This window comes from Schistocerca piceifrons, chromosome 9 (assembly GCF_021461385.2).
Source record: "Schistocerca piceifrons isolate TAMUIC-IGC-003096 chromosome 9, iqSchPice1.1, whole genome shotgun sequence".
Lineage (NCBI taxonomy): Eukaryota > Metazoa > Arthropoda > Insecta > Orthoptera > Acrididae > Schistocerca > Schistocerca piceifrons.
The window spans coordinates 168,146,245-168,172,818 of record NC_060146.1 but is presented as its reverse complement, the minus strand read 5'-3'; the positions used below and the strand labels follow the sequence as shown (position 1 = coordinate 168,172,818).

Below are 26,574 nucleotides of genomic sequence, written 5' to 3'. Positions count from 1 at the left end.
ATTGGCCAGAAGTTACTCAGTCCAGGTTTTATGGCTTTGCCACCACGTTTTCTTGTTCCGAGTATTTGCATCACTGATGAGTGCTTTTGGAATTACCCATTTCCCTGCAAATCTCAGGTCTGTTTTTTTTTTTTTTTTTTTTTTTTTTTTTTTTTTTTTTTTTTTTTTTTTTTTTTTTTTGAGCTGACAGGGTTTGCGAATGCGGCAGTCAGTTTTGAAGTAACTTTTTCAACTGTCGTCCTCTTATTTATCGTAACAATCCTCTTCTGCGACGATAACTCAAAACACGCTTTCATATGCGTTGTGACTCAACGGGCGACATTTCTCCGCTTTCTCTGAATGCGGTATGGATCTCCGATACTGTGTCTCGCGAAACAGCAATCACGTCGGCTGCCTTGAACGCGGAAGCACCCACATAACTTGCACCAAATATCTGCCCTCGTTCGAATTCACCTGGCTGCAACATAACGAAGTCGCAACAACACAGAACTCTGTCCTGACTACGAGAAACAGTACTGAGAAAATTGCACTCGTGCTGTTTGTGATCACAGATCAAATACAGCAGCGGGAGCTGCAGGTTTGGCTGACATTTGTATTTATGTTCAGTGGTGCATTTCTCGTGGTGCTCACATATTTTTGTCCAACCCCTTTAGCTCTCCTGTGACCGGCGCCTTCAGGCCCGTTGCTCGTCTCCTGTGCCCTTGCTCTGCACCGTGAAACAGATGACGTGAACACAGTTACATAGTTTAATTAATTGCTTAGATATTAGTAAAATGAAAACACTGGAAAAAATACGGCCTCACCTACCGTCACTCAACTCCCCTGGAACGTACACAGTGGTGACAAATGTAATGGAATAGCGATATGCACATATCCAGATGGCGGTCGTGTTGTTGTTGTGGTGGTCTTCAGTCCACAGACTCGTTTGATGCAGCTCTCCATGCTACTCTATGCTGTGCAAGCTTCTTAATCTCCCAGTACCTACTGCAACCTACATCCTTCTGAATCTGTTTAGTGTGTTCATCTCTTGTTCTCCCTCTACGATTTTTACCCCCCACGCTTCCCTCCAATACTAAAATGGTGATCCCTCGATGTCACAGAACATGTCCTACCAACCGATCCCTTCTTCTAGTCAAGTTGTGCCACAAGCTCCTCTTCTCCCCAATTCTATTCGATACCTCCTCATTAGTTATGTGATCTACCCATTTAATCTTTAGCATTCTTCTGTAGCACCAAATTTCGAAAGCTTCTCTTCTCTTGCTGTCCAAACTATTTATCGTCCACGTTTCACTTCCATGCATGGCTACACTCCATACAAATACTTTCAGAAACGACTTCCTGACACTTAAATCAATACTCGATGTTAACAAATTTCTCTTCTTCAGAAATGTTTTCCTTGCCATTGCCAGTCTACATTTTATATCTTCTCTACATCGACCATCATCAGTTATTTTGCTCCCCAAATAGCAAAACTCCTTTACTACTTTAAGTGTCTCATTTCCTAAACTAATTCCCTCAGCATCACCGGACTTAATTTGACTATATTCCATTATCCTTGTTTTGCTTTTGTTGATGTTCGTCTTATATCCTCCTTTCAAGACACTATCCATTCCGTTCAACTGCTCTTCCAAGTCCTTTGCTGTCTCTGACATAATTACAATGTCATCGGTGAAGCTCAAAGTTTTTATTTCTTCTCCATGGATTTTAATACCTACTCCGAATTTTTCTTTTGCTTCCTTCACTGCTTGCTCAATATACAGATTGAATAACATCGGGGATAGGCTACAACCCTCTCTCACTCCCTTCCCAACCACTGCTTCCCTTTCATGTCCCTCGACTCTTATAACTGCCATCTGGTTTCTGTACAAATTGTAAATAGCCTTTCGTTCCCTGTATTTTGCCCCTGTCACCTTCAGAATTTGAAAGAGCGTATTCCAGTCAACATTGTCAAAAGCTTTCTCCAAGTCTACAAATGCTAGAAACGTAGGTTTGCCTTTCCTTCTAAGATAAGTCGTAGGGTCAATATTGCCTCACGTGTCCCAACATTTCTACGGAATCCAAACTGATCTTCCCCGAGGTCGGCTTCTACTAGTTTTCACATTCGTCTGTAAAGAATCCGCGTTAGCATTTTGCAGCCGTGACTTATTAAACTGATAGTTCGATAATTTTCACATTTGTTAACACCTGCTTTCTTTAGGATTGGAATTATTATATTCTTCTTGAAGTCTGAGGGTATTTCGCCTGTTTCATACATCTTGCTCACCAGATGGTAGAGTTTCGTCAGGGCTGGCTCTTCCAAGGCTGTCAGTAGTTCTAATGGAATGTTGTCTACTCCCGGGGCCTTGTTTCGACTCAGGTCTTTCAGTGCTCTGTGAAACTCTTCGCGCAGTATTATATCTCCCATTTCATCTTCATCTACATCCTCTTCCATTTCCATAATATTGACCTCAAGTACATCGCCCTTGTATAGACCCGTATTTGTATGGAGTGTAGCCATGTATGGAAGTGAAACATGGACGATAAAAAGTTTGGACAAGAAGAGAATAGAAGCTTTTGAAATGTGGTGCTACAGAAGAATGCTGAATATTAGATGGTTAGATCGCATAACTAATGAGGAGGTACTGAATAGGATTGGGGAGAAGAAGAGTTTGTGGCACAACTTGAGTAGAAGAAGGGATCGGTTGGTAGGACATGTTCTGAGACATCGAGGGATCATCAATTTAGTATTGGAGGGCAGCGTGGAGGGTAAAAATCGTAGAGGGAGACCAAAAGATGAATACACTAAGCAGATTCAGAAGGGTGTAGGCTGCAGTACGAACTGGGAGATGAAGAAGCTTGCAAAGGATAGAGTAGCATGGAGAGCTGCATCAAACCAGTCTCAGGATTGAAGACCACAACAACAACAACCTGATTTTAGCTGAATTCACGAACTCTTCCAGAAAGACTGAGCACTAAAATAAGGCCTATTGAATATTATATATGTGTTTTAATGTGGGGTTTCAGTTTTGATTTGTGGAAAACGCTGAGTTGGTCATCGTCTTCTGCGAGCAGACGATGTTGCTTCTCGTTCGAAGGAGAGCACAGGATGACCAACTTAGGTTTCCCATACCTGAACAGAGAGGTTTACCCATCTTAGTCGAAGGCTGTTTTTGTGTGTGAGGTTGGTAACGGAGTGCTACCCCTCTGGTAGCTTCCGCTGCACGGGGAGCTAGGTAATCTGGAAAGAGAAAGCGGCACTCTTCGGTAAGTACGGATCATAGCTCTTAAGGGGGGTTTCAGGTGATAGGCAGCAGGTTGAGTTAGTACTTCGTTATGTTTAACTGTTGAAATACTTAAGAACTTCAGATTAACTGAAGCGTGTGAAGCGAGTATGATTTTTAATGATTTTAATCTTATATTTTTTGGAAGTTGCTTTTGTCTTTATGTGTCGATTTTATGCCACGTGTTTGGTAATCAGCGACCCTTCTGGTCCACCACGGCACCGCAATAGGCTTTATTTTAACATTTTGCTTGTTTAATGAGCTATAATTTCTGCAAGAATATCTGTTCTTTCGTGTGCTTCCTACAAAGCAACAGAACGGTTTGATTCGGAATGCACCACGTGCTCTAGTTCGGCCGTTTGCAAGCAGCAGACGCAGTTAGTATGTTGGATAATTATCGCACAGCCTCGTGCATTGGTTAAACCTCTGTCCAGAATAGTGCATGCGTTAATCGTAATGCGAATCTCACTGAGATATTTTTATGGTATGAATGCAAAGGAGTTGATAGTATCATTGTCTCCCACCCCCGTTTTCTGTGTTTTTCTTGCTGTAGTTAAATTGTTCTCTGTTACATTCTCACGTAATTCTTACTTAAATATTTCTAGTCAGGCACCAGTTATGTTAGTTAGGATGTGCAACCAAATACTTCGTTACAGTAAATAATCTACGTGAAAGATAAATTCTGTAGTGTTGATCTTACCCACTTACTCCGATTTCCAATCCTGACTTAATCAATTTGCTTCATGCACGACATGGAGTGCTATATATCTGGTTACTTAAAGAAATTTGCATACTTGTAATTAAATTATTAAAGCAATTAAACTAATAATTTTCCAGCTCCTTTTTTTTCTAAATGGTTAGAAGGGCTTGGGCTGGTGGCGGCCCTGAATTTCTGAATTTTTATCATTATTTGTGTGAGAGAAGCAGCGAGAAATGCGAGATAACGTATATGGCTCGATGAGAAACGTCGTAAAGATAGTAATACGTTACAAGCTGTCAAACTGCTGGGATGATGAAATTTACTGGCAGATTAAAAGTTTGTACTGGACGGCACTCGTATTTGGTAAAGTGCCTTGCGGATTATAGATGTGCATGTAGATGTTTCAATTTCTACTAAACTATTCTGCCATACATCAAACGCTTTTTTTTAACCAAATGAAATACTAGTCCGCAACTTATTATTTAGTCCTGGTGGTATCTGACACACACTAGAGAACAAACTGGATATTCTGTGGGTACTTATGCGCTGACGTTACAGTGCAAGTCTGACAACAAATTGCACTGAAGCGCCAAAGAAACTACTATAGGCACGCGTATTCAAATACAAAGATATGCCAACAGGCAGAGAACGGCGCTACGGTCGGCAACGCCTATATGAGACAACAAGTGTCTGGCGCAGTTGTTACATAAGTTACTGCTGCTACAGTGACAGGTCATCAAGAATTAAGTGAGTTTTGAACGTGGTGCCATAGTCGGAGCACGAGCGATGGGACACGGCTTCTCCGAGATAGCGATGAAGTAGAGATTTTCCCATACGATCATTTCACGCGTGTACCGTGAATATCAGGATTCCGGTAAAACATCAAATCTCCGACATCACTGCGGCTGCAAAAAGGTCCTGCAACAATGAGATAATCGTTCAACGTGACAGAAGTGCAAGGCTTCCTCATTTTGCTGCAGATTTCAATGCTGGCCCATCGACAGATGTCGGCGTGTGAACCATTCAACGAAACATCATCGATATGGGCTTTCGGAGCCGAAGGACTACTCGTGTGCCCTTGATGACTGCACAACACGAAGCTTTACGCCTCGACTGTCCCCGTCAAAACCGACATTGGACTGTTGATGACTGGAAACGTGTTGCCTGTTCGGACGAGTCCCGTTTCAGGCCGCGTGAAGTGGCCGCGCGGTTTGAGGCGCCATGTTACGAATTGCGCGGCCTCTCCCGCCGGAGGTTCGAGTCCTCCTTCGGGCGTGGATGTGTGTATTGTCCTTGGCATAAGTTAGTTTAAGTAGTGTGTAAGCTTAGGCACCGATGGCCTCAGCAATTTGGTCCGTTAGGAATTCATACACATTTGAACAGTCTCGTTTCAAATTGTATCGAGCGGATGGACGTGTACGGGTATGGAGACAACCTCATGAATCCACGGACCCTGCATGTCAGCAGGGGACTGTTCAAGCTGGTGGAGGCTCTGTAACGATGCGGGGCGTGTGCCGTTGGATTGATATGGGACCCCTGATGCGTCAGGTGACATGTACGTAAGAATCCTGTTTGATCACCTGCATCCATTCATGTCCATTGTGGATTCTGACGGACTTGGACAATTCCATCATGACAATGCGACACCCCACACGTCCATAATTGCTACAGAGTGGCTCCAAGAGCACTCTTCTGAGTTGAAACACTTCCGCTTTCCACCAAACTTCCCAGACATGAACACTATTGAACACATGTGGGATGCCTTGCAACGTGCTGTTCAAAAGAGGTCTCCATCCCCTGCTACTCTTACGGATTTATGGACAGCCCTGCAGGATCCATGGTGTCAGTTCCCTCCACAGACATTAGACGAGTCTATACCACGTCGTGTTGCGGCACTTCTGCGTGCTCGCAGGGGTATTTGGTTCTTCAGTGTATGTCTACTGGGGTGAATATGAAAACTAGCAAATGTCCCGCTACAGAGCCCTGATGAATTCTGTCACTGTTTAAACCGCATCTAGTGCAAGGGCAGTCTCTCTCTCTGTCTCTCTCTTTCTTCCTACAGCTGCCCGCTTTGTTGGTAGGAACTGGGATGAGCGTGCGATGCCCCAGCGCCGAGGGCCTAGGACTCGAGCTTGCGCCGCCAGTTAGCAAGTAGGTCGCGCTAAACGCTAAACCAGGGCTCACGGCCACAGGGACTGCTATCATTACGGCCGTCGCCTTCTTACTTCGGACGCCGTCACCGCTGCCATTGGATATGCACTGTGTCGTGTCCCTTGTAGTGTACCTCCTAATACAGCGTCGGACCTCATTTCTTCTAGGCGCTACAGTCTGGAACCGCGCGACCGCGGAGCTGGTGGTACGGTTCGACTATGGTGCAGACGACACGAACCCGTACACCCAAGTTGTCAACAACCCGCTGTGCAAGCTCATAGTGGCTCCATGATTGTGTGGATTGCGGTCACATGGATCATTGACTGAAAATTATTGTCTTTTGGTACTTGGGGGCAAATTGCAGCCATTCATGGACGTTCCCAAACAACGACGAAATTTTCATAGATGACAATGCGACATGTCTCCGGGTCACAGCTGTTCGCGATTGGTTTAAAGAACTTTCTGGACAATGCGAGCGAATTATCTGTCCACCCAGATCTACATCTACATCTACATGGTTACTCTGCAATTCACACTTAAGTCCCTGGCAGAGGGTTCATCGAACCATTTTCATACTACTTCTCTACCATTCCACTCTCGAATGGTGCGTGGGAAAAAGGATTTCTCTTATTTTATCTTGATGATCATTTCTCCCTACGTAGGTCGTTGCCGACTTCCTGACACTTAAATCTGTACTCGATGTTAACAAATTTCTCTTCTTCAGAAACGACTTCCTTGCCATTGCCAGTCTACATTTTATATCCTCTCTACTTCGACCATCATCAGTTATTTTGCTCCCCAAACAGCAAAACTCCTTTACTACTTTAAGTGTCTCATTTCCTAATCTAATTCTCTCAGCATTGCCCGACTTATTTCGACTACATTCCATTATCCTCGTTATGCTTTTGTTGATGTTCATCTTATATCCTCTCTTCAAGACACTGTCCATTCTGTTCAATTGCTCTTCCAAGTCCTTTGCTGTCTCTGACAGAATTACAATGTCATCGGTGAAGCTCTAAGTTTTTATGTCTTCTCCATGGATTTTAATACCTACTCCGAATTTTTCTTTTGTTTCCTTTACTGCTTGCTCAATATAGAGATTGAATAACATCGGGGAGAGGCTACAACCCTGTCTCACTCCCTTCCCAACCACTGCTTCCCTTTCATGTCCCTCGACTCTTATGACTGCCATCTGGTTTCTGTACAAATTGTAAATAGCCTTTCGCTCCCTGTATTTTACCCCTTCCACCTTCAGAATTTGAAAGAGAGTATTCCAGTCGACACTGTCAAAAGCTTTCTCTAAGTCTACAAATGCTAGAAACGTAGGTTTGCCTTTCCTTAATCTAGCTTCTAAGATAAGTCGTAGGGTCAGTATTGCCTCAACGTGTTCCAATATTTCTACGGAATCCAAACTGATATTCCCCGAGGTCGGCTTCTACCAGTTTTTCCTTTCGCCTGTAAAAAATTCGCGTTAGTATTTTGCAGCCGTGACTTATTAAACTGATAGTTCGGTAATTTTCACATCTGTCAACATCTGCTTTCTTTGGGATTGGAATTATTATATTCTTCTTGCAGTCTATGGGTATTTCGCCTGTCTCATACATCTTGCTCCAGATAGTAGGGTTTTGCAGGACTGGCTCTCCCAAGGCTGTCAGTAGTTCTAATGAAATGTTATCTACTCCAGGGGCCTTGTTTCGACTCAGATATTTCAGTGCTCTGTCAAACTCTTCACGCAGTATCGTATCTCCCATTTCATCCTCATCTACATCTTCTTCCATTTCCATAATATTGTCCTCAAGTACATCACCCTTGTATGGACCCTCTATATACTCCCTCCACCTTTCTGCTTTTCCTTCTTTGATTAGAACTGGGTTTCCGTCTGAGCTCTTGATATTTATGCAAGTGGTTCTCTTTTCTTCAAAGGTCTCTTTAATTTTCCTGTAGGCAGTATCTATCTTACCCCTAGTGACATAAGCCTCTACAGCCTTACATTTGTCCTCTAGCCATCCCTGCTTAACAGTTTTGCACTTCCTGTCGATCTCATTTTTGAGACGTTTGTATTCCTTTTTGCCTGCTTCATTTACTGCATTTTTATATTTTCTCCTTTCATCAATTAAATTCAAATTTCCTCTGTTACCCAAGGATTTCTACCAGCCCTCGTCTTTTTACCTACTTGATCGTCTGCTGCCTTCACTACTTCATCCCTCAGAACTACCCATTCTTCTTCTCCTGTATTTCTTTCCCCCATTCCTGCCAATTGTTCCCTTATGCTCTCCCTGAACCTCTCCACAACCTCTGGTTTAGTCAGTTTATCAAGGTCCCATCTCCTTAAATTCCCACCTTTTTGCAGTTGCACATATAATATCAATATTCAATAGGCCTCATTTCAGTGCTCAGTCTGTCTGGAAGAGTTCGTGGATTGAACTAAAATCAGGTTGTAAAGTGAGTAAGTTGTACCGAGTTCGACAAGCGTCTTATGAAACGACTTCACAGAGACGTTTCAAGCTCTGCGGCAGCATCCACGAATGAGTTACTTAAATTGGAAATGGCATGCCTGAAGAAACTTCTGTACTGTCTTCCACAACTAGATGCAGTGTTCCACCGTTTTGGCACGATGTGGTCTCGGGCTGGCTACTTGTTTTGACCGGCGCGGCTACCATGGCTGGCGAGTCTCAGGCGCCCAATCCTGCCGACGTAGACCCGTGTCTGAGTGCGGTGCTGTGGACACTCGTGACGTCAGCCAGTGCTCAGCCTGTGTGTGATACCAACACCGACTCAAAGGAAGGCCTCGGCGCTTGTTGGTGACGTCACGTCAGCTAGGCACGGCGAACGCCTGGTCTGTTGCAGGCAGAAACGCCTGGGCGTGCTTATCACTATAAATCTCTTATTTTTGGACAGAATGTTTGGTATTGTTTTGGATTCTGCTGTTTTATTTAAATGAAAGATTTTCATACTATCGTAAAGCTACAAATGAAGATCATAGTTCTGTATTACTGAATCCTCTCGAAATAAACGTAGATCAATATGAGGAGATGCTTTGCCCCATTGCAAGCTTCGGAAATTTTACATTCAAGTAACTATATTTACTTGATCCATTTTGTTATCGAAACTTACCCCAGCCCCCTTACAATGAATTCGTATCTTTTATTTATTTATTTTCGTTTGACTTCGTCCCTGGAAATGTGAACTAATTTACATGTGTAAATGTCCAACTGTTGACAGTCATTATATTACAGTCGTTTTCAACGAAAGGAATTCTAAACAGTAAACAAAATAGCTTTTTACATCGAAAATACTGCTGAGCTTAAACTTCTTTAAACATGCGCATTAGAAAAGACAAATATTCCCCTCTTGCAACTGAAAGGAGAAACTTTATAAGATAAAAAAATTTTATTTGATAAAACAAGTATCTCTCTTTTGCCTCTTCTTCTGTCCCCCAACGTGTACAATCGCAAGATATTTCATTAACATTCAGTGCTCCTCACCCCATAGTCGAGCAAGATACCTAAAGAAGAGCACCAGTATGTTCACAGTTTCTTGTAAAAGCAACCCAGTACAAACGTAACTTCCTCAGATTTACAAATAAGGTAAAGAAGCACGAATTCTGTTGCTGCTGGACCCCGAAGTTGTTTCCGCATGTCACTCCTTAATACAGGTGGAAATTTAAGTTCAGAAGTACACTATTTGTTAACAAGTGTAATAAATTGCACAATTAACTGATTGTAGAAATCTCTCAGAACAATGTGTGTGTTGGTCAACTACCGCCAATAGTTTCACATTTTCCTGTGTCAGAGAGGGAGACACCACCATTATGAGTATGCCTGCGACAGACCTGGCGTTCGCTGTGCCCAGCTGACGTGACGTCACGAACAAGCGCCGAGGCCTTCCTTTGAGTCGGCGTTGGTGATACGGGCAGGGTCCCCGGCCAGCGCGTCGCTTCCAAACAGGGCGGAACGCCGCGTGCGGATGCGTCGTGACGTCAGCAGCCGGCGGGAACCGCGCGCGGCAGGAAGGCGCGCTAACTGGCTGGCTGTCGGCCTCACACGCCCGTCTGCCGGACCGGCAGTCCTAAACATGTCTATATCTCCGCAGCGGGGCCGCCGCCCCACCACGCACGCAGCCGCTATACACACGCCAGCGCAGTGGCTGTACCCGATACCGTCAAATGGGGTGATGTTGTTGTTGTTGTTGTTGTTGTTGTGGTCTTCAGTCCTGATACTGGTCTGATGCAGCTCATGCTACCCTATCCTGTGCAAACTTCTTCATCTCCCAGTACTTACTGCAACCTACATCCTTCTGAATCTGCTTAGTGTACTCATCTCTTGGTCTCCCTCTACGATTTTTACCCTCCACGTTGCCCTCCAATGCTAAATTTGTGATCCCTGGATGCCTCAGAACATGTCCTACCGACCGGTCCCTTCTTCTTGTCAAGTTCTGCCACAAACTCCTCTTCTCCCCAATTCTATTCAGTACCTCCTCATTAGTTATGCGATCTATCCATCTAATATTCAACATTCTTCTGTAGCACCACATTTCGAAAGCTTCTATTCTTGTCCAAACTATTTATCGTCCATGTTTCACTTCCATACACGGCTACACTCCATGGGTTGATAATGTGCCAGATTTTATGGTTCCTATTAGGCTACGCCCACAATGATACCGGCAACGGTCGGCAGACACCGTCGCCAGAGGTCGACCCATAACGTTTTGTACATAACTTATCACTGGAACCCTTATACACTATTGGCCATTAAAATTACTACACCAAGAAGAAATGCAGATGATAAACGGATATTCATTGGACAAATATACAGGGTGATTAAAAAAGAATACCACAACTTTAAAAATGTGTATTTAATGAAAGAAACATAATATAACCTTCTGTTATACATCATTACAAAGAGTATTTAAAAAGGTTTTTTTTTCACTCAAAAACAAGTTCAGAGATGTTCAATATGGCCCCCTCCAGACACACGAGCAATATCAACCGGATACTCCAACTCGTTCCACACTCTCTGTAGCATATCAGGCGTAACAGTTTGGATAGCTGCAGTTATTTCTCGTTTCAAATCATCAATGGTGGCTGGGAGAGGTGGCCGAAACACCATATCCTTAACATACCCCCATAAGAAAAAATCGCAGGGGGTAAGATCAGGGCTTCTTGGAGGCCAGTGATGAAGTGCTCTGTCACGGGCTGCCTGGCGGCCGATCCATCGCCTCGGGTAGTTGACGTTCAGGTAGTTACGGACAGATAAGTGCCAATGTGGTGGCGCTCCATCCTGCTGAAATATGAATTGTTGTGCTTCTTGTTCGAGCTGAGGGAACAGCCAATTCTCTAACATCTCCAGATACTGTAGTCCAGTTACAGTAGCACCTTCGAAGAAAAAGGGACCAAAAACTTTATTGGCTGAAATGGCACAGAAAACGTTCACCTTAGGCGAGTCACGTTCATACTGAGTTGTTTCCCGCGGATTCTCAGTGCCCCATATACAGACATTGTGACGGTTGACGTGTGTGGAAAGTTGCTTCATCACTAAACACAATCTTTGAAACGAAAGATTCATCTGTTTCCATTTGAGCAAGGATAAAATCGCAGAAATCGATTCTTTTAATCTTATCAGCTGCAGACAGTGCTTGAACCAATTTCAGACGATAAGGTTTCATAACTAACCTTTTTCGTAGGACTCTCCATACAGTTGATTGTGGAATTTGCAGCTCTCTGCTAGCTCTGCGAGTCGATTTTCCTGGCCTCCGAACAAATGCTTGCTGGATGCGTGCTACATTTTCATCACTCGTTCTCGGCCGTCCAGAACTTTTCCCTTTGCACAAACACCCATTCTCTGTAAACTGTTTATACCAACGTTTAATACACCACCTATCAGGAGGTTTAACACCATACTTCGTTCGAAATGCACGCTGAACAACTGCCGTCGATTCACTTCTGCCGTACTCAATAACACAAAAAGCTTTCTGTTGAGCGGTCGCCATCTTAGCTTCAACTGACGCTGACGCCTAGTCAACAGCGCCTCAAGCGAACAAATGTACAACTAAATGAAACTTTATAGCTCCCTTAATTCGCCGACAGATAGTGCTTAGCTCTGGCTTTTGTCGTTGCAGAGTTTAAAATTCCTAAAGTTGTGGTTTCTTTTTGAATCAACCTGTATTATACTAGAACTGACATGTGATTACATTTTCACGCAATTTAGGTGTATAGATAGTGAGAAATCAGTAGCCACAACAACCACCTCTGGCCGTAATAACTGCCTTGATACGCCTGGGCATTGAGTCAAACAGAGCTCGGATGATGTATACAGGTACAGCTGCCCATGTAGCTTCAACACGATACCACAGTTCATCAAGAGTAGTGACTGGCGTATTGTGAGGAGCCAGTTGCTCGGCCACCATTGACCAGATGTTTTCAATTGGTGAGAGATCTGGAGAATGTGCTGGCCGGGACAGCAGTCGAACATTTTCTGTATCCAGAAAGGCCCGTACAGGACCTGCAACATGCGGTCGTGCAATATCCTGCTGAAATGTAGGATTTCGCAGGTATCGAATGAAGGGTAGAGCCACGGCTCGTAACACATCTGAAAGGTAACGTCCACTGTTCAAAGTGCCGTCAATGCGAACAAAAGGTGACCGAGACGTGTAACCAATGGCACCCCATACCATCACGCCGGGTGGTACTGCAATATGGCGATGACGAATACACGCTTCCAATGTTCATTCACCGCGATGTCGCCAAACACGGATGCGACCGTCATGATGCTGTGTACAGAACCTCGAATCATGCGAAAAAATGATGTTTTGCCATTCGTGCACCCTGGTTCGTCGTTGAGTTCACCATCGCAGGCGCTCCTGTCTGTGATGCAGCGTCAAGGGTAACCGCAGCCATGGTCTCCGAGCTGATAGGCCATGCCGCTGCAAACGTCGTCGAACTGTTCGTGCAGATGGTTGTTGTCTTGCAAACGTCCCCATCTGTTGACTCAGGTATCGAGACGTGACTGCACGATCCGTTACAGCCATGCGGATAAGATGCCTGTCATCTCGATTGCTAGTGATACGAGGCCGTTGGGTTGCAGCACGACGTTCCGTATTACCCTCCTGAGCCCACCGATTCCATATTCTGCTCACAGTCATTGGATCTCGACCAACGCGAGCAGCAGTGTCGCGATACGATAAACCGCAACCGCGATAGGCTACAATCCGACCTTTATCAATGTCGGAAACGTTATGGTACGCATTTCTCCTCCTTACACGAGGCATGACAACGTTTCAACAGGCAACGCCGGTCAACTGCTGTTTGTGTATGAGAAATCGTTTGGAAACTTTCGTCATGTCAGCACGTTGTAGGTGTAGCCACAGGCGCCAACCTTGTGTGAATGCTCTGAGAAGCTAATCGTTTGCATATCACGGCATCTCCTTCCTGTCGGTTCAATTTCGCGTCTGTAGCGCGTCATCTTCGTGGTGTAGCAATTTTAATGGCCAGTAGTGTATATCAGGACCCTAAGGTGGAAAGGATCGAGCGGAAAGATCTACGCGACAACCTTTGTGATCTCTGTGACAGTGGAATGCATGTACTGGTATCTTCGTCAATGTAGGGTAAGCAACTTTCAGAACTGTCAGAAAAAAAAGTCCAGTAAATGTGGGCTCTAAAACGCACACCCCAAGAACTATGAGCACTTGTTCAGTAAAATACTTATGCACCACAGTAGCGGAGATGAAGGAGTGCTCATAGTTCTTAAGTTATTGCTTTTGGAGCTCACGTGTACTGGACATTTTCTTCTTATTTTGGTCCACACTACCACCTAGGAGGGTTGCCAACCCCGCAATATTAGCAACAACTGTACCGGTACGTGTTTTCCACTGTCACAGGTGTCAGAACGATTTTCGCTTGTAAATTTTGACTCGTCCGTTTTCGGGACAGCGTCCCTTACCTCAGACTGATACACTTACCCATCTGCATCGTCCCTGAAAATTTGTAACATCAAGGAATTGCCCTCTAAATGCCACTTCAATATTCTCGCAAAAATTGGTCTCCCTGCTAAAATGCATGTAACAGTAAATAAAATGGTCTCGGGCTTGCAGCCGCGTCAACGGGCTGAAGTGCCGCGAGCTCTCGACTAGGAACTACTCCCCGGGCATTGTCAAGTGGAGTGACTGCTGGCGGGCTGTTAGACCGCCTTTATGTAGTCTAGATGCCGGCTATGACGCCAATGGCGCCTCCGGTATCCTCATATACGGACATGCGTTGCATGTATGTTGGAAGGAAAGTCTGTTCTTTTGTTCCGTGTTGGGAGCATGCTGCGCAGCACGGATGCTCTACTGTATAGAATTCTGTGTGTGTGTGTGTGTGTGTGTGTGTGTGTGTGTGTGTGTGTGTGTGTGTGTGTGTTTTATTGTACAGAGTGTCCATAAAGCCCCTTTACAACTTCAAAATTTTATTACTACGGCAGTTGCTGAAATATTTTAACAACATTTCTTTTATTATAGAAGTTTTTTTTGACTGTGTTTAATAGACCTCTACGTGGGCGCCTTTAGTTGTAGGAAGCACATCAAGACGGTACTCGATTTCTTGCCATGTTCGCTGTAGCATAGCATAAGTGGTGGCAATGGCATTACGAATCCTTTACTTCAAGTCAGCAATGTCCCGTATCTGTGTTTGATACACGATATATGTCCCGTATCTGTGTTTGATACACGATATCTTCAACATACGCCTATAAAACAAAGCCCAAGGTAGTGATATCTGTCTAACGCGGTGGCCAAGGAATTGGTCCACCCCTCCCAACCCATCTGCTTGGAAATGTTTCATTGAGGAACGGACGAAAAAAATAGTTCAAATGGCTATTGATATACTTTCCGGGATGTGAGGTCGTGGTCCAAGAACTTTTCTGGACTTCCTCAGAGGCGCTGCTCCGCTGAGTCTTGCCGTCCTGGACGAAACGTAAGGAGCAGAAAAGTTCTTGGACCACGACCTCACATCCCGGAAAGTATATAAATAGCCATGTCATCCGGTCGTGAAAGCCTTCATTCTACAATAGTTCAAATGGCTCTGAGCACTATGGGACTTAACTTCTGAGGTCATCAGTCTCCTAGAACTTAGAACTATTTAAACCTAACTAAAGCCGGCCATAGTGGCCGAGCGGTTCTAGGCGCTACAGTCCGGAACCGCTACGGTCGCAAGTTCGAATCCTGCCTCGGGCATGGATGTGTGTGGTGTCCTTAGGTTAGTTAGGTTTAAGTAGTTCTAAGTTCTAGGGGACTGATGACCAATGCAGTTAAGTCCCATAGTGCTCAGAGCCATTTGAACCATTTGAGCCAAACCTAACTAACCTAAGGACATCACACACATCCATGCCCGAGGCAGGATTCGAACCTGCGAACGTATCGGTACGCGGTTCCAGGTTCTAGCAACTAGAACCTCTCGGCCATCCCGGCCGGCGAACGGACGAACATGCAGTCCCCAATGTGGTGGTGCACCATCTTGCTGGAAAATGATAGTTGGTTGTAAGTCATTCAGTTGCGATGCTACGCATTCGGTCAGAAGGTCGAGGCAAACATCTGCAGTTACTGTTGACTCGTCGAAGAAAAGTAGACCAAATATTCCGTTGCACATGATTCCACACCACACATTCACTTTTGGACTATCCCGGTGAAGCTCTCTAGTCACATGGGGGGTGTTTCAGATCCCCAGATTCTCACATTGTGTCTGTTTAATGTCCCAGAAACATGAGAAGTTGCCTGGAAACAAACTTGCTTGAGGAATGCTTCGTCCTCCGAAAGTCGTTCCAGCATGTTGAGTGCTAACTCTGTCCGTTTTGGCTTGTCATTTGGCTCAAGTGTCTGTAACAGTTGCACTTTGTAAGTGTACAACCGTAAGTTCTTGTGGTTGACCTTATGCACAGTTGAACTGTCTGACAGCAGTGCAGATGGACTTCGTAGGTGAACTAGTGAGGATGTTTAAAACGTGATCGATGTTTTCCTCGGATCTTCTTCGTCGCTCGCTCCTCCCTTTATCCGACACTGTCCCTGTCTCCATATTTTTTTTTTGTCATGCACGGATTGAAGGGCGCGATGGTGGATCTCGTTCATACTTCGTTCTCAAGTTTCGTTGAGTCTCAACATCCGATTTTGTCTCAATAAACCAGTGCCTCTCTTGAGGAGTTACCACTTTTTAGAGGTTCAGTTCCTTCCAACAACAGAGTATCTGAAACACTAAATTTTTGTACATATAAAAACTTTAGTAATCAGTGATTACAATAAAAGAAATTTTGCTAGAATATTTCAACAACTGCCGTTGTAATAAAATTTTGAAGTGGTAAAGGGACTTTATGGAGACCGTGTATAAGATGTTTCTACAGATATGGCGCCAATACCTTGACGTGAAATTTTAGCGGCACTAGTAAACTTCAGGTCTCTGAGAGAATTGACAGGAGCAACATATTGTAGCGTAAACCGTTTTTGTATCACAATACAGTAGAATCTCGCTAAACTGTCGTTACGAGACCAGAAGCATTAACAGAACTCACGAAAGGTCGGATTATCAGAGGAACAAAAATGGCTCTAAGTACTAGACTTAACATCTGATGTCATCAGTCCCCTAGACTTAGAACTATTTAAACCTAACTAACCTAAGGACATCAAACACATCCATGTCCGAGGCAGGATTCGAACCTGCGACCGTAGCAGCAGCGCAGTTCCGGACTGAAGCGCCTAGAACCGCTCGGCCACAGAGGCCGGCTCAGAGGAACACTTTTATTTACCCGTAACACTGTTCAATCTGTTCATCGAAAAAGCAGTCATGGAAATAAAAGAAAGGTTCAGGTGTGGAATTAAAATTCAAGGTGAAGGGGTATAAATGCTACGATTTGCTGATGATATTGCTGTGCTAAGTGAAGAAGAATTACATGATCTGCTGAATGGAATGGACTGTGTAATGAGTACAGAATATGGATTGAGAGTAAATCGAAGAAAGGCGAAAGTAATGACAAGTGGCAGAAATAAGAATACCGAGAAACTTAACATCAGCATTGATGGTTACAAATTAGATGAAGTTAAGGAATTCTGTTACCTAGGGAGCAAAATAACCAATGACGGACGGAGCAAGGAAGACATCAAAAGTAGACTAGCGATGGCAAAATGGGCATTCCCATCCAAGAGAAATCTGCTAACATCAAACATAGGCCTTGATTTGTGGAAGAATTTTCCGAAAATATACGTTTGGAGCACAGCATTGTATGGTAGTGAAACATGGACTGTGGGAAAACCTGAACAGAAGAGAATCAAAGCATTTGTGATTTAGTGCTACCGACGAATGTTGAAAATTAGGTGGACTGATGAGGTAGGGAATGGGGAGGTTCTGCGCAGAATCTGAGAGGAGAGGGGTGTGGAAAACACTGACAAGAAGAAGGGAGAGTATCATAGGACAACTGATAAGACATGAGGGAATGACTTCCATGGTAGTAGAGGGAGCTGTAGAGGGAAAAAACTGTAGAGGAAGACAGAGACTGTGGTCCTCTGGTGCAGAGCCGAGTGGATGGTCAGAATCGGTTCTGTGACCGTGTCCGTGTAGGCTGCAGATCCGGTGGTGGATTTCCGGGTTCCGTTTAATAGGTCAGGAGTCCACTACACACAGAGGAAGCGGCTACACGGGTAGCGGGAGCTGTGTGGAAGGGACTGACGGCTTTTTAGATTAGAGAGCCTCAGGGAACTACAGAAAGGGCGTCCGTCTAAAAGGGGAAAGGTAAAACACAGTAAGTTAGTTGTAGAAACGATCGGTATTGTAGTTGAAAATTGTCGTAGGTGTGTTGGGAAAGAACAGAGCTCCAAGAAAGCACTGAAGCTTAAATAGTTACAGGTACAGAAAGCTGGCTAAAGCCAGAAATAAGTTTATCCCAATTTTTTTCAGATTGTCTAACAGTGTTCAGAAAGGACAGATTAAATACAGTTGGTGATGGAGTATTTATTGCTGCCAGAAGTAGTTTGCCTTGTAGTGAAATTGAAATACAGTTTCTGCGAAATAGTGTGGGTAGAGGTTATACCTAACAATCGGACTAAACTATTAATTGCATCAGTTTACCGACCCCCCGACTCAGAAGATATAGTTGCTGAACAGTTCAAAGAAAACTTGAGTCTCATTTCAAGCAGGTGCCCACTCATACAGTTATAGTCGGTGGTGACTTTAATCTACCCTCGATATGCGAGAAAAATTATACGTTTAAAGACGGTGGCAGGCATAAAACGTCATCCGAAATTGTACTGAATGCTTTCTAAGAAAATTATTTCGAACAATTAGTTCATGAGCGCACTCGAAGCGTAAACGGTTGCGAAAGAATACATGACCTTCTAGCAACTAATACTCCTGAACAAATAGTGAGTATCGTGACGAATACAGGGATTAGCGACCACAAGGCAGTTGCTGCTAGGCTGAATGCCGTAACACCTACAACTATCAAAAAGAAACAGAAGGTATATCTACTTAAAAAAGCCGATAAAAATGCACTTAACGCCGTTTCAGGGGACAGTATTCACTCCTTCCAATCTGATTATGTTAGCGTAGAAAATTTATGGAATGATTGGAAAGAGTATTGACAGCAATTGAGAGATATATACTACATATATTAATAAGTGATGGTACAGATCTCCCATGATACACAAAACGTGTCAGATCGCTGTTGCAGAAGCAACAAAAAAGCATGCCAAATTTAAAGGAACACAAAATCCCCAAGACTGGCAAAGTTTTACAGTAGTTCGAAAAATAGCCCATACTTAAAATGCCAGATGCTTTTAATAATTTCCATAACAAAACTCTGTCTCGAAATCTGGCAGAAAATCCAAAGAGATTCTGGTCATACATAAAGCACACCAATGGAAAGACGCAATCAATACCTTCACTGCGCGATAACAACGATGAAGTGACTGATGACAGTGCCACTAAAGCAGAGTTATTAAACACGTCTTTCCGAAAGTCCATCACTAAAGATGACGAAGGAAATGTTCCTGAATTCCAATCAAGAACAACTGCCAAGATTAGAAACATAGGATATCCTCGGTGTCGCAGAGCAGCTTAAATCCCTTAATAAAGGCAAGGCTTCTGGTACAGATTGTATACTAGTCAGGTTCCTCTCAGACTATGCTGATAAAATAGCTCCATATTTAGCAGTTATAAAGAACCGCTCCCTGACAGAAAGATCCGTACCTAAAGACTGGATAATTGGTCAAGTTACACCAATAGCCAAAAAGGGAAGTAGGAGTAATCTGTTGAATTACAGGCCCATATCACTAACGTCGATTTGCAGTAGCGTTTTGGAACGTATTCGGTATTCTAACAGAAACGATTTATGGGCACATAGTCAGCACGGATTCAGAAAATATCGTTCTTGCGAAACACAACTAGCTCTTTATACTCATGAAGTAATGAGTGCTATCGACAGAGGATAAATTGATCCCATATTTGTAGATTTTCAGAAGGGTTTCGACACCATTCCTCACAAGCGTCTTCTAACCAAAATGCGTGCCTATGGTATATCGCTTCAGTTGTGTTACTGGATTCGTGATTTCCTGTCAGGGAGGTCACAGTTCGTAGTAATAGACGGAAAGTCATCGAGTAAAACAGAAGTAATATGCGGCGCTCCCCAAGGAAGTGTTATAAGCTCTCTATTGTTCTTGATCTATATTAACGATATAGGAAACAATCAAGTAGCCGTCTTAGATTGTTTGAAGATGATACTGTCATTTACTGTCTTGTTAAGTCATCAGATGACCAAAACGAATTGCAAAATGGTTTAGATAAGATAACTGTATTGTGCGAAAAGTGGCATTTGACCCTGATTAAAGAAAAGTGTGATGTCATTCACATTACTAAAAAAATCCAGTAAATTTCGATTACGCGGTAAGTCACACAAATCTGAAGGCTGTAAATTCAACTAAATACTTAGAGATTACAAATACACATAACCTAAATTGGAACGATCACATAGATAATGTTGTGGGTGAAGAAAACCAAAGACTGCGATTCATTGGCAAAACACTTTAGAAGGTGCAACAGGTCCACCAAAGAGATTGCTTATACCACCCTTGTCCGCCCTAGTGTGGAGTATTGCTGTGCGGTGTGCGATCCGCATCAGGTGGGACTGACGGATGGTTCAAATGGCTCTGAGCACTATGGGACTTAACTGCTGAGGTCATCAGTCCCCTAGAACTTAGAACTAATTAAACCTAACGGATTCGAACCTGCGACCGTAGCGGTCGCGCAGTTCCAGACTGTAGCCCCTAGAACCGCTCGGCCACTCCGGTCGGCACAGACGGATGACATCGAAAAAGTACAAAGAAGGGTGGCTCGTTTTGCATTATCACGAAATAGGAGAGATAATGCCACAGACATGATACCTGAATTGGAGCGGTAATCATTAAAACAAAGGCGTTTTTCGTTGCGACGGAATCTTATCACGAAATTTCAATCAACAGTTTTCTCCTCCGATCGCGAAAACATTCTGTTGACACGCACCTACATAGGGAGAAATGATCATCACGATAAAATAAGAGAAATCAGGGCTCGCACAGAGAACTTTAAGTGCTCGTTTTTCCCGCGTGCCGTTCGAGAGTGGAACAGTAGAGAAACAGCTTGAAGGTGGTTCATTGAACACGCTGGGAATCACTTTATTGTGAATAGCAGAGTAATCACGTGGATGTAGACTGGAATACATCCAGCTGATAATTGAGGATGTAGGCTGCAAGAGCTCCTCTGTGATGAAGAGGCCGGCACAGGAAAGAAATTATTGGCGAACCACATCCATGGAGTCAAAAGACTGATGGTTCAAAAGAAAAAAAAAACTATAAAATACTGTACAATACAACTTGAATTTTCAACTAGAAATACTGTCTGAAATATTCTTCAACGTTACAACATACCGTGTTAAAAAAGTGGACACATTAAAAAAAAAATCTTACACGAGAGTTTAATGTTCGGTAGTGAAAGTGCTTGTACTGTGAAACACGTCTGTATCGTACGGTACGACATGATAACAAACAATAACGTTTAGGGTTACTACAGAGAGCAACAGTTACTCTCTCTTTGGAATTTTTGCACCTCTTACAGATTTATTCATGGGCTCTTCCATTACTTCTTGGTAGAACAATTCCATATTTAAGGTTTAATAACAAGTACACTGTTTTCGTTCTACTGACTTCCGTTTATTTCGAACTAGTTTTCGGCTTATTAGGTCATCTCCAGGAAATAATTGACTAGCGTTTGCAAGGGACACTGGTTGTTAAATAACCAAACATTATAGACAAAGATACAATCACTTGCATAGAGTGTTGCGCATCAAACTTATTTCTTAATGTTGAACTTACACTTTTAAAATGGATAATGTTAAGCACAATAAATAATTAAAATACACAATATTTCTTGTGAGATACTGTTAAACTGAGTACTCTTCGTTCATGTTGAGCAACAAACAGTTTTTGCCCCGTCGTAAACTAAACACTAGGCAATGGACAGTGTAAAAAAGAATATTTAGAATACGTAATCTTATGTTGTTATAGGATATATGGTTAAGATGCCGTAAATGAGCACTAACAACTTATATTTAGAAACAAACATGTTTTACACTGTAAACAACATTTTTATGCAGTGGGCAATATTTAACACATCACATGGTTAAAATATACAATATTAAAGTATTAAAGGTTACAATGTTGATGTTCGTGGTTTAAGGAATAGGAAAGTCTGTTATGGGTTAATTTTGTTAAGCAGTGTGTGTCATTGTGACAGTTTGTGGGTATGTGGCTGCTTGATTGCGTCTTGTGAAACTTAAAAGTTGTGCTCAGTTGTAACTGATCTTTTAGAACCAGCTGGTGATTTTGGACTAAATTTCTATCTCAAGTGCTTCTGGTAGGCTTAGTTTTCTTCCTTTGTTGGCTACATGTAGTGCATCTGTGTGCATTTGGTATTTGTGTCCTTCCTTCAGGACGCGTTCGGCAAACTTCAGCTGCGTTTGTGTTCAATCAGGCTAGTTTTATGGCCACATCTTCCATACATTCCCGATCTCTCCCCATGCGATTCCCATATTTTTGGAGTCCTGAACAAATATATTCGTGGGTTTCGATTAGCTTCCAACGAACAGGTGAACGCCTGAGTACAGTCATGTTTCCGTAGGCAACCGCACACGGTTTTCCACAAAGGTATTGACTGTCTTGTCTGAAAGTGGGTAAGTGTATTAACAGTTATGGTGATTATTTTTTAAGTAACAAACAGTTTACTTTCTTTTTTTCGTCAAAAAGTTTTCATTTTACTGGCCTTTATATTATTCGTAAACAGTGGTTTTTCTTGGCTGAAAAGAAAAATTTGAAGGAGTAGTTAAAGTTGAGGGAGAAGGAGTAAACACTTTGAGGTTTCATAACATGTAAGCTTTCACGGCGGGCGTCTTCATTAATTAAAACTTCCGGGCTGAATTGCCGTGATCCATATATAAAACTGCTTCTCCTTCCTGACGTTTCGTTGCCTACTGCGGGCAACATCTTCTGAGGTGATCCCGGAAGTTTTAATTAATGACTTTGAGGTTTGTCAGTGAGACTGTAATTCTTTCAGAGACAGCAAAAGAACTTGAAAGTGCAGTTTGACGGTATAAATAGTGTCGTGAAAAGAGGATATAAGACAAGCATCAAATAGGTACCATTAAGAGCAATGGAGTGGAGTCAAATGAGTTTGATTAGCAAATGAAATACTAGTAGCAGATGAGTGTTGCTGTTTGGCCAGTAAAATAACTGATGATATCCGAAGCAAAGAGAATATAAAACGTAGACTGGCAATGGCCAGAAAAGGTGTGAAGAAGAGAAATTCGTTAACAGGGGCTACAGATTTACGTTTTTTCTGAAGTTATTTGCCTGGAGTATAGCCTCGTACGGATGTGAACGGTTTAGACAAGAAGAGAATAGAAGCTTTTGAAATGTGGTGTTTCAGACGATTGGGGAGGACTGGATGAGTAGGTCGCGTAACCGAACAGGGACTACTGAATAGAATTGGGTAGAAAATAAATTTGTGGCACAACCTGACTAGAAGAAGGCGTACGTTGTTAAAGCATATTCCGAGACATCAAAGACATGTCAGTGTAGTCACAGTGGCAAGTGTTTTGGAGGAAGAGGGGGAGGGACTGTGAAGTACAGAGGGGATATCTTGTAATGTGCACATTAAGCAAACTGAAATGGATGTAGGCTGCAGTAGATATTAGGAGATGGAGAAACTTGCACATGGTAGACGGACGTGCAAAATTGCATCCATCCAGCCTGTAGACTGAAGACCACCGCAACAACAGTTCCTTCCGTAAGAAGGAGTTGGTTCTCCGCTGAAACGTGGACGAAAGGAACATCTGGAAATCGCTGGTTATGGCAAGGGGTTTCCATGGTACTATAGGGAGCTGAAGTGTACGAAAAACAGCAGGCAGTTTGTAACTGGACGGAAAATGAAGAGGACGGCGCATTAGAGGAATTCGTGGCGAATACTGACAAGAAAAAGGAGGTTAAGTTCAAGTACGGCGTCAGTGGAGGTATAGATGAACTGCTCTTGATGCGGCCTCGTGCTATAAGTGGGTAGAAGTTCACGGGTACTTGCCAGGAAACTAAAACTCAAGAAATATTCTCCAGCTTGTTACGCATGGAGTACTGTTGCCCACTTTCTGTCCAACAGTAAAGATAAGATTCCACCTTTACAACAGAGCGGAATTTGTAGAATTCCCTGCAATCTGTGTGGCAAATTATATGTTGGTCAATCAGGTAGAGCTATAACTGCTAGACTGACCAAGCATAAAAGGAGTTGGAGACTGAGAAAGAAAGATTCCACCACTGCTGAAAATGCTCAGAATGAACGTTATTCATATGATATGAAGTCTTATGTTCTGCATAAAGGAACTAAAGGGATAAAACTAACATTACTTGAAATTCTGGCCATTAATGAACACCAGTCAACGAATCCTGAGCTGATCCTTAATAACCAAGCACAGTTCCATTACTCACCTTTATTAAAGTAGCAGCAGGCTATTATTCCTCTCATCATTAGCTAATAAGCTTGTTGTAAATGTTCCACGTCCACGTTCCATAGAGATCGTTCTTCCCCTCCCTTCATTCGGTCTGTTCGTCACATACACTAGTTTGCCCATAGGACATAGCAGCCTGTAACATTACTGACTTGTACAACATTTCTGTTTTATACATGCACACAGTTTTATTATTTGAATTCGCTATAATATAAGATTTATTTGTTCAGTGTCTCTTATGTATTACATCATGCTTGTGTTTTGTGTCGATATAGTCATAAAATGTCACATATCTTTATACAGACATTCTTTGTACAGCTGTGAATTCTCGCTGAAGTTATGTGGACTATCTATTTAGCATTAATTTTTGTGACTTTGGCCTAAGAAAGCGAAAGCCGGTTCATAACGAGCTAATGAATATTACGGTGGAACATCAGTACTTTGTATTTAAGTTATTAATACTCTTTAGACGTCCGTACCAGCATAAGCATGAGGGCGAAGCTAGTCCTTCAGTGTATTACCCCTCTGTAATTAGCACATAACTTACTTTGAATCAAAGCTTTTTTGTGACGGTTCCTTGTATACCAGGCACTAGATACATTTTTCCGTTAAGTACAGTAGCTGAGTGGATAGAAAGTGTAACTAGGTAATATGAAGACATACACTATAGGGTCAAAAGTATCCGGACACCTGGCTGAAAATGACTTACAAGTTCGTGGCGCCCTCCATCGGCGATGCTGGAATACAATTCGGTGTTGCTCCACCCTTAGCCTTGATTACAGCTTCCACTCTCGCAGGTATACGTTCAGTCAGGTGCTGGAAGGTTTATTGGGGAATGGCAGCCCATTCTTCATTGAGTGCTGCACTGAGGAGAGGTATCGATGTCGGTCGGTGAGGCCTGGCATGAAGTCTGCGTTCCAAAACATCCCAAAGGTGTTCTATAGGACTCATGTTAGGACTCAGTGCAGACCAGTCCATTACAGGGATTACTATTAAAAACAGTCTTGATCACGATTTATTTAACAAGGTGACCGGTTTCGGCCACTACTGTGGTCATCTTCAGACCATTGAGTAGGAACCTCTTTCTGTTGGAGAATTGAGTAGTGATTCTCCAACAGAAAGACGTTCCAACTAAATGGTCTGAAGATGACCACAGTAGTGGTCGAAACCGGTCACCTTGTTAAATAAATCGTGATCAAGACTGTTTTTAATAGTAATTATTTATAAGACATTGATCACTGCTGTTCCCATAATGCATTCAAAAGTAATTCATTACAGGGATGTTATTTTCGTGTAACCACTCCGCCATAGGTCGTGCACTATGAACAAGTGCTCGATCGTGTTGAAAGATGCAATCGCCATCCCCAAATTGCTCTTACGAGCAGCCACTCGACCATGAAATCCAAGTTTTCTCACCTCCTGCCTAACTGTCACAGTAATTGCAGAGGATCCCGATGCTGTTTGGCATTCCTGTGTGACGGTCTGGATAGATGTCTGCCTATTACACATTACGACCCTTTTCAACTGTCGGCGCTCTTTGTCAGTCAACAGACGGAGTCGGCCTGTACGCTTTTGTGCTGTACGTGTCCCTTCACGTTCCCACTTTATGACACAAGTGACACCCAATCACCTGACCACCTTCGAAGTCCGTGAATTTTTAGACAGCGTAGTTGTATAGAGATAAGCAGCGATTAATTTACTTATAATCAATTATTTAATATTACAGTCACAATCGCATTATTTATTTTGCCGCTAACCGGTTTCAGCCCGCGATGGGGTCATTTCCAGGGCAATTTACACCATTTGGTCGCTCCATTTGTCTGAGTATCAGCCAGCTATACTGACAAATAACGAAGTTATTAACAATTTAATTTTTCAGACACTAAGTCTGCCTTACTCTCTGACCGCTGATGTCATCAACCGCTAGATGTACATTGAGAACCGGGGGCTAAAGGATGCACCAAATTGATAAAAATTACTATACTGAGTACGATGATGACTATTTAGCAACAGCATGATGTGTTGTGCAATGGCACGGTGGGCGGTTATAGGGGGTGGGTTGGTGGGTCCTACCCGTACGCGCGTGCTGCTAGTTTTACTACAGCACGCGTACGGGATTACGACTTTTTTGGCCGAAAATCAAAGTTTTTAGATTTTTAATTTCAAACACTTAAATGAGCGACCAAATGGTGTAAATTGCTGTGAAAATGACCCCATCGCGGCTTGAAACCGGTTGGCGGCAAAATAAATAATGCGATTGTGACTGTAATTTTAAATAATTGACGAAGTCCGTGAGTTCGACGGAGCGTTCCATTCTGCCCTCTCACGATATCTAATGACTACTGAGGTCGCTGATATGGAGTACCTGGCAGTAGGCGGCAGCACAGTCCACCTAATGTGAAAAACGTTTGTTTTTTGGGGTTGTCCG

At 43.1% G+C, this 26,574-nt stretch overlaps 1 protein-coding gene across 1 annotated transcript in view; it reads left to right on the top strand.

Annotated features, from left to right (window-relative positions):
* LOC124716814 (histone-lysine N-methyltransferase SETD1B-like) overlaps nt 1-23,707 on the top strand; it is a 164,967-nt gene extending 141,260 nt beyond the window's left edge. Inside the window, exon 3 of the mRNA XM_047243364.1 lies at nt 23,528-23,707. Coding sequence (XP_047099320.1) covers nt 23,528-23,707 — 180 coding nt within the window. The remainder of the gene's footprint in view (nt 1-23,527) is intronic.
* The last annotated feature ends 2,867 nt before the right edge of the window (nt 23,708-26,574 follow it).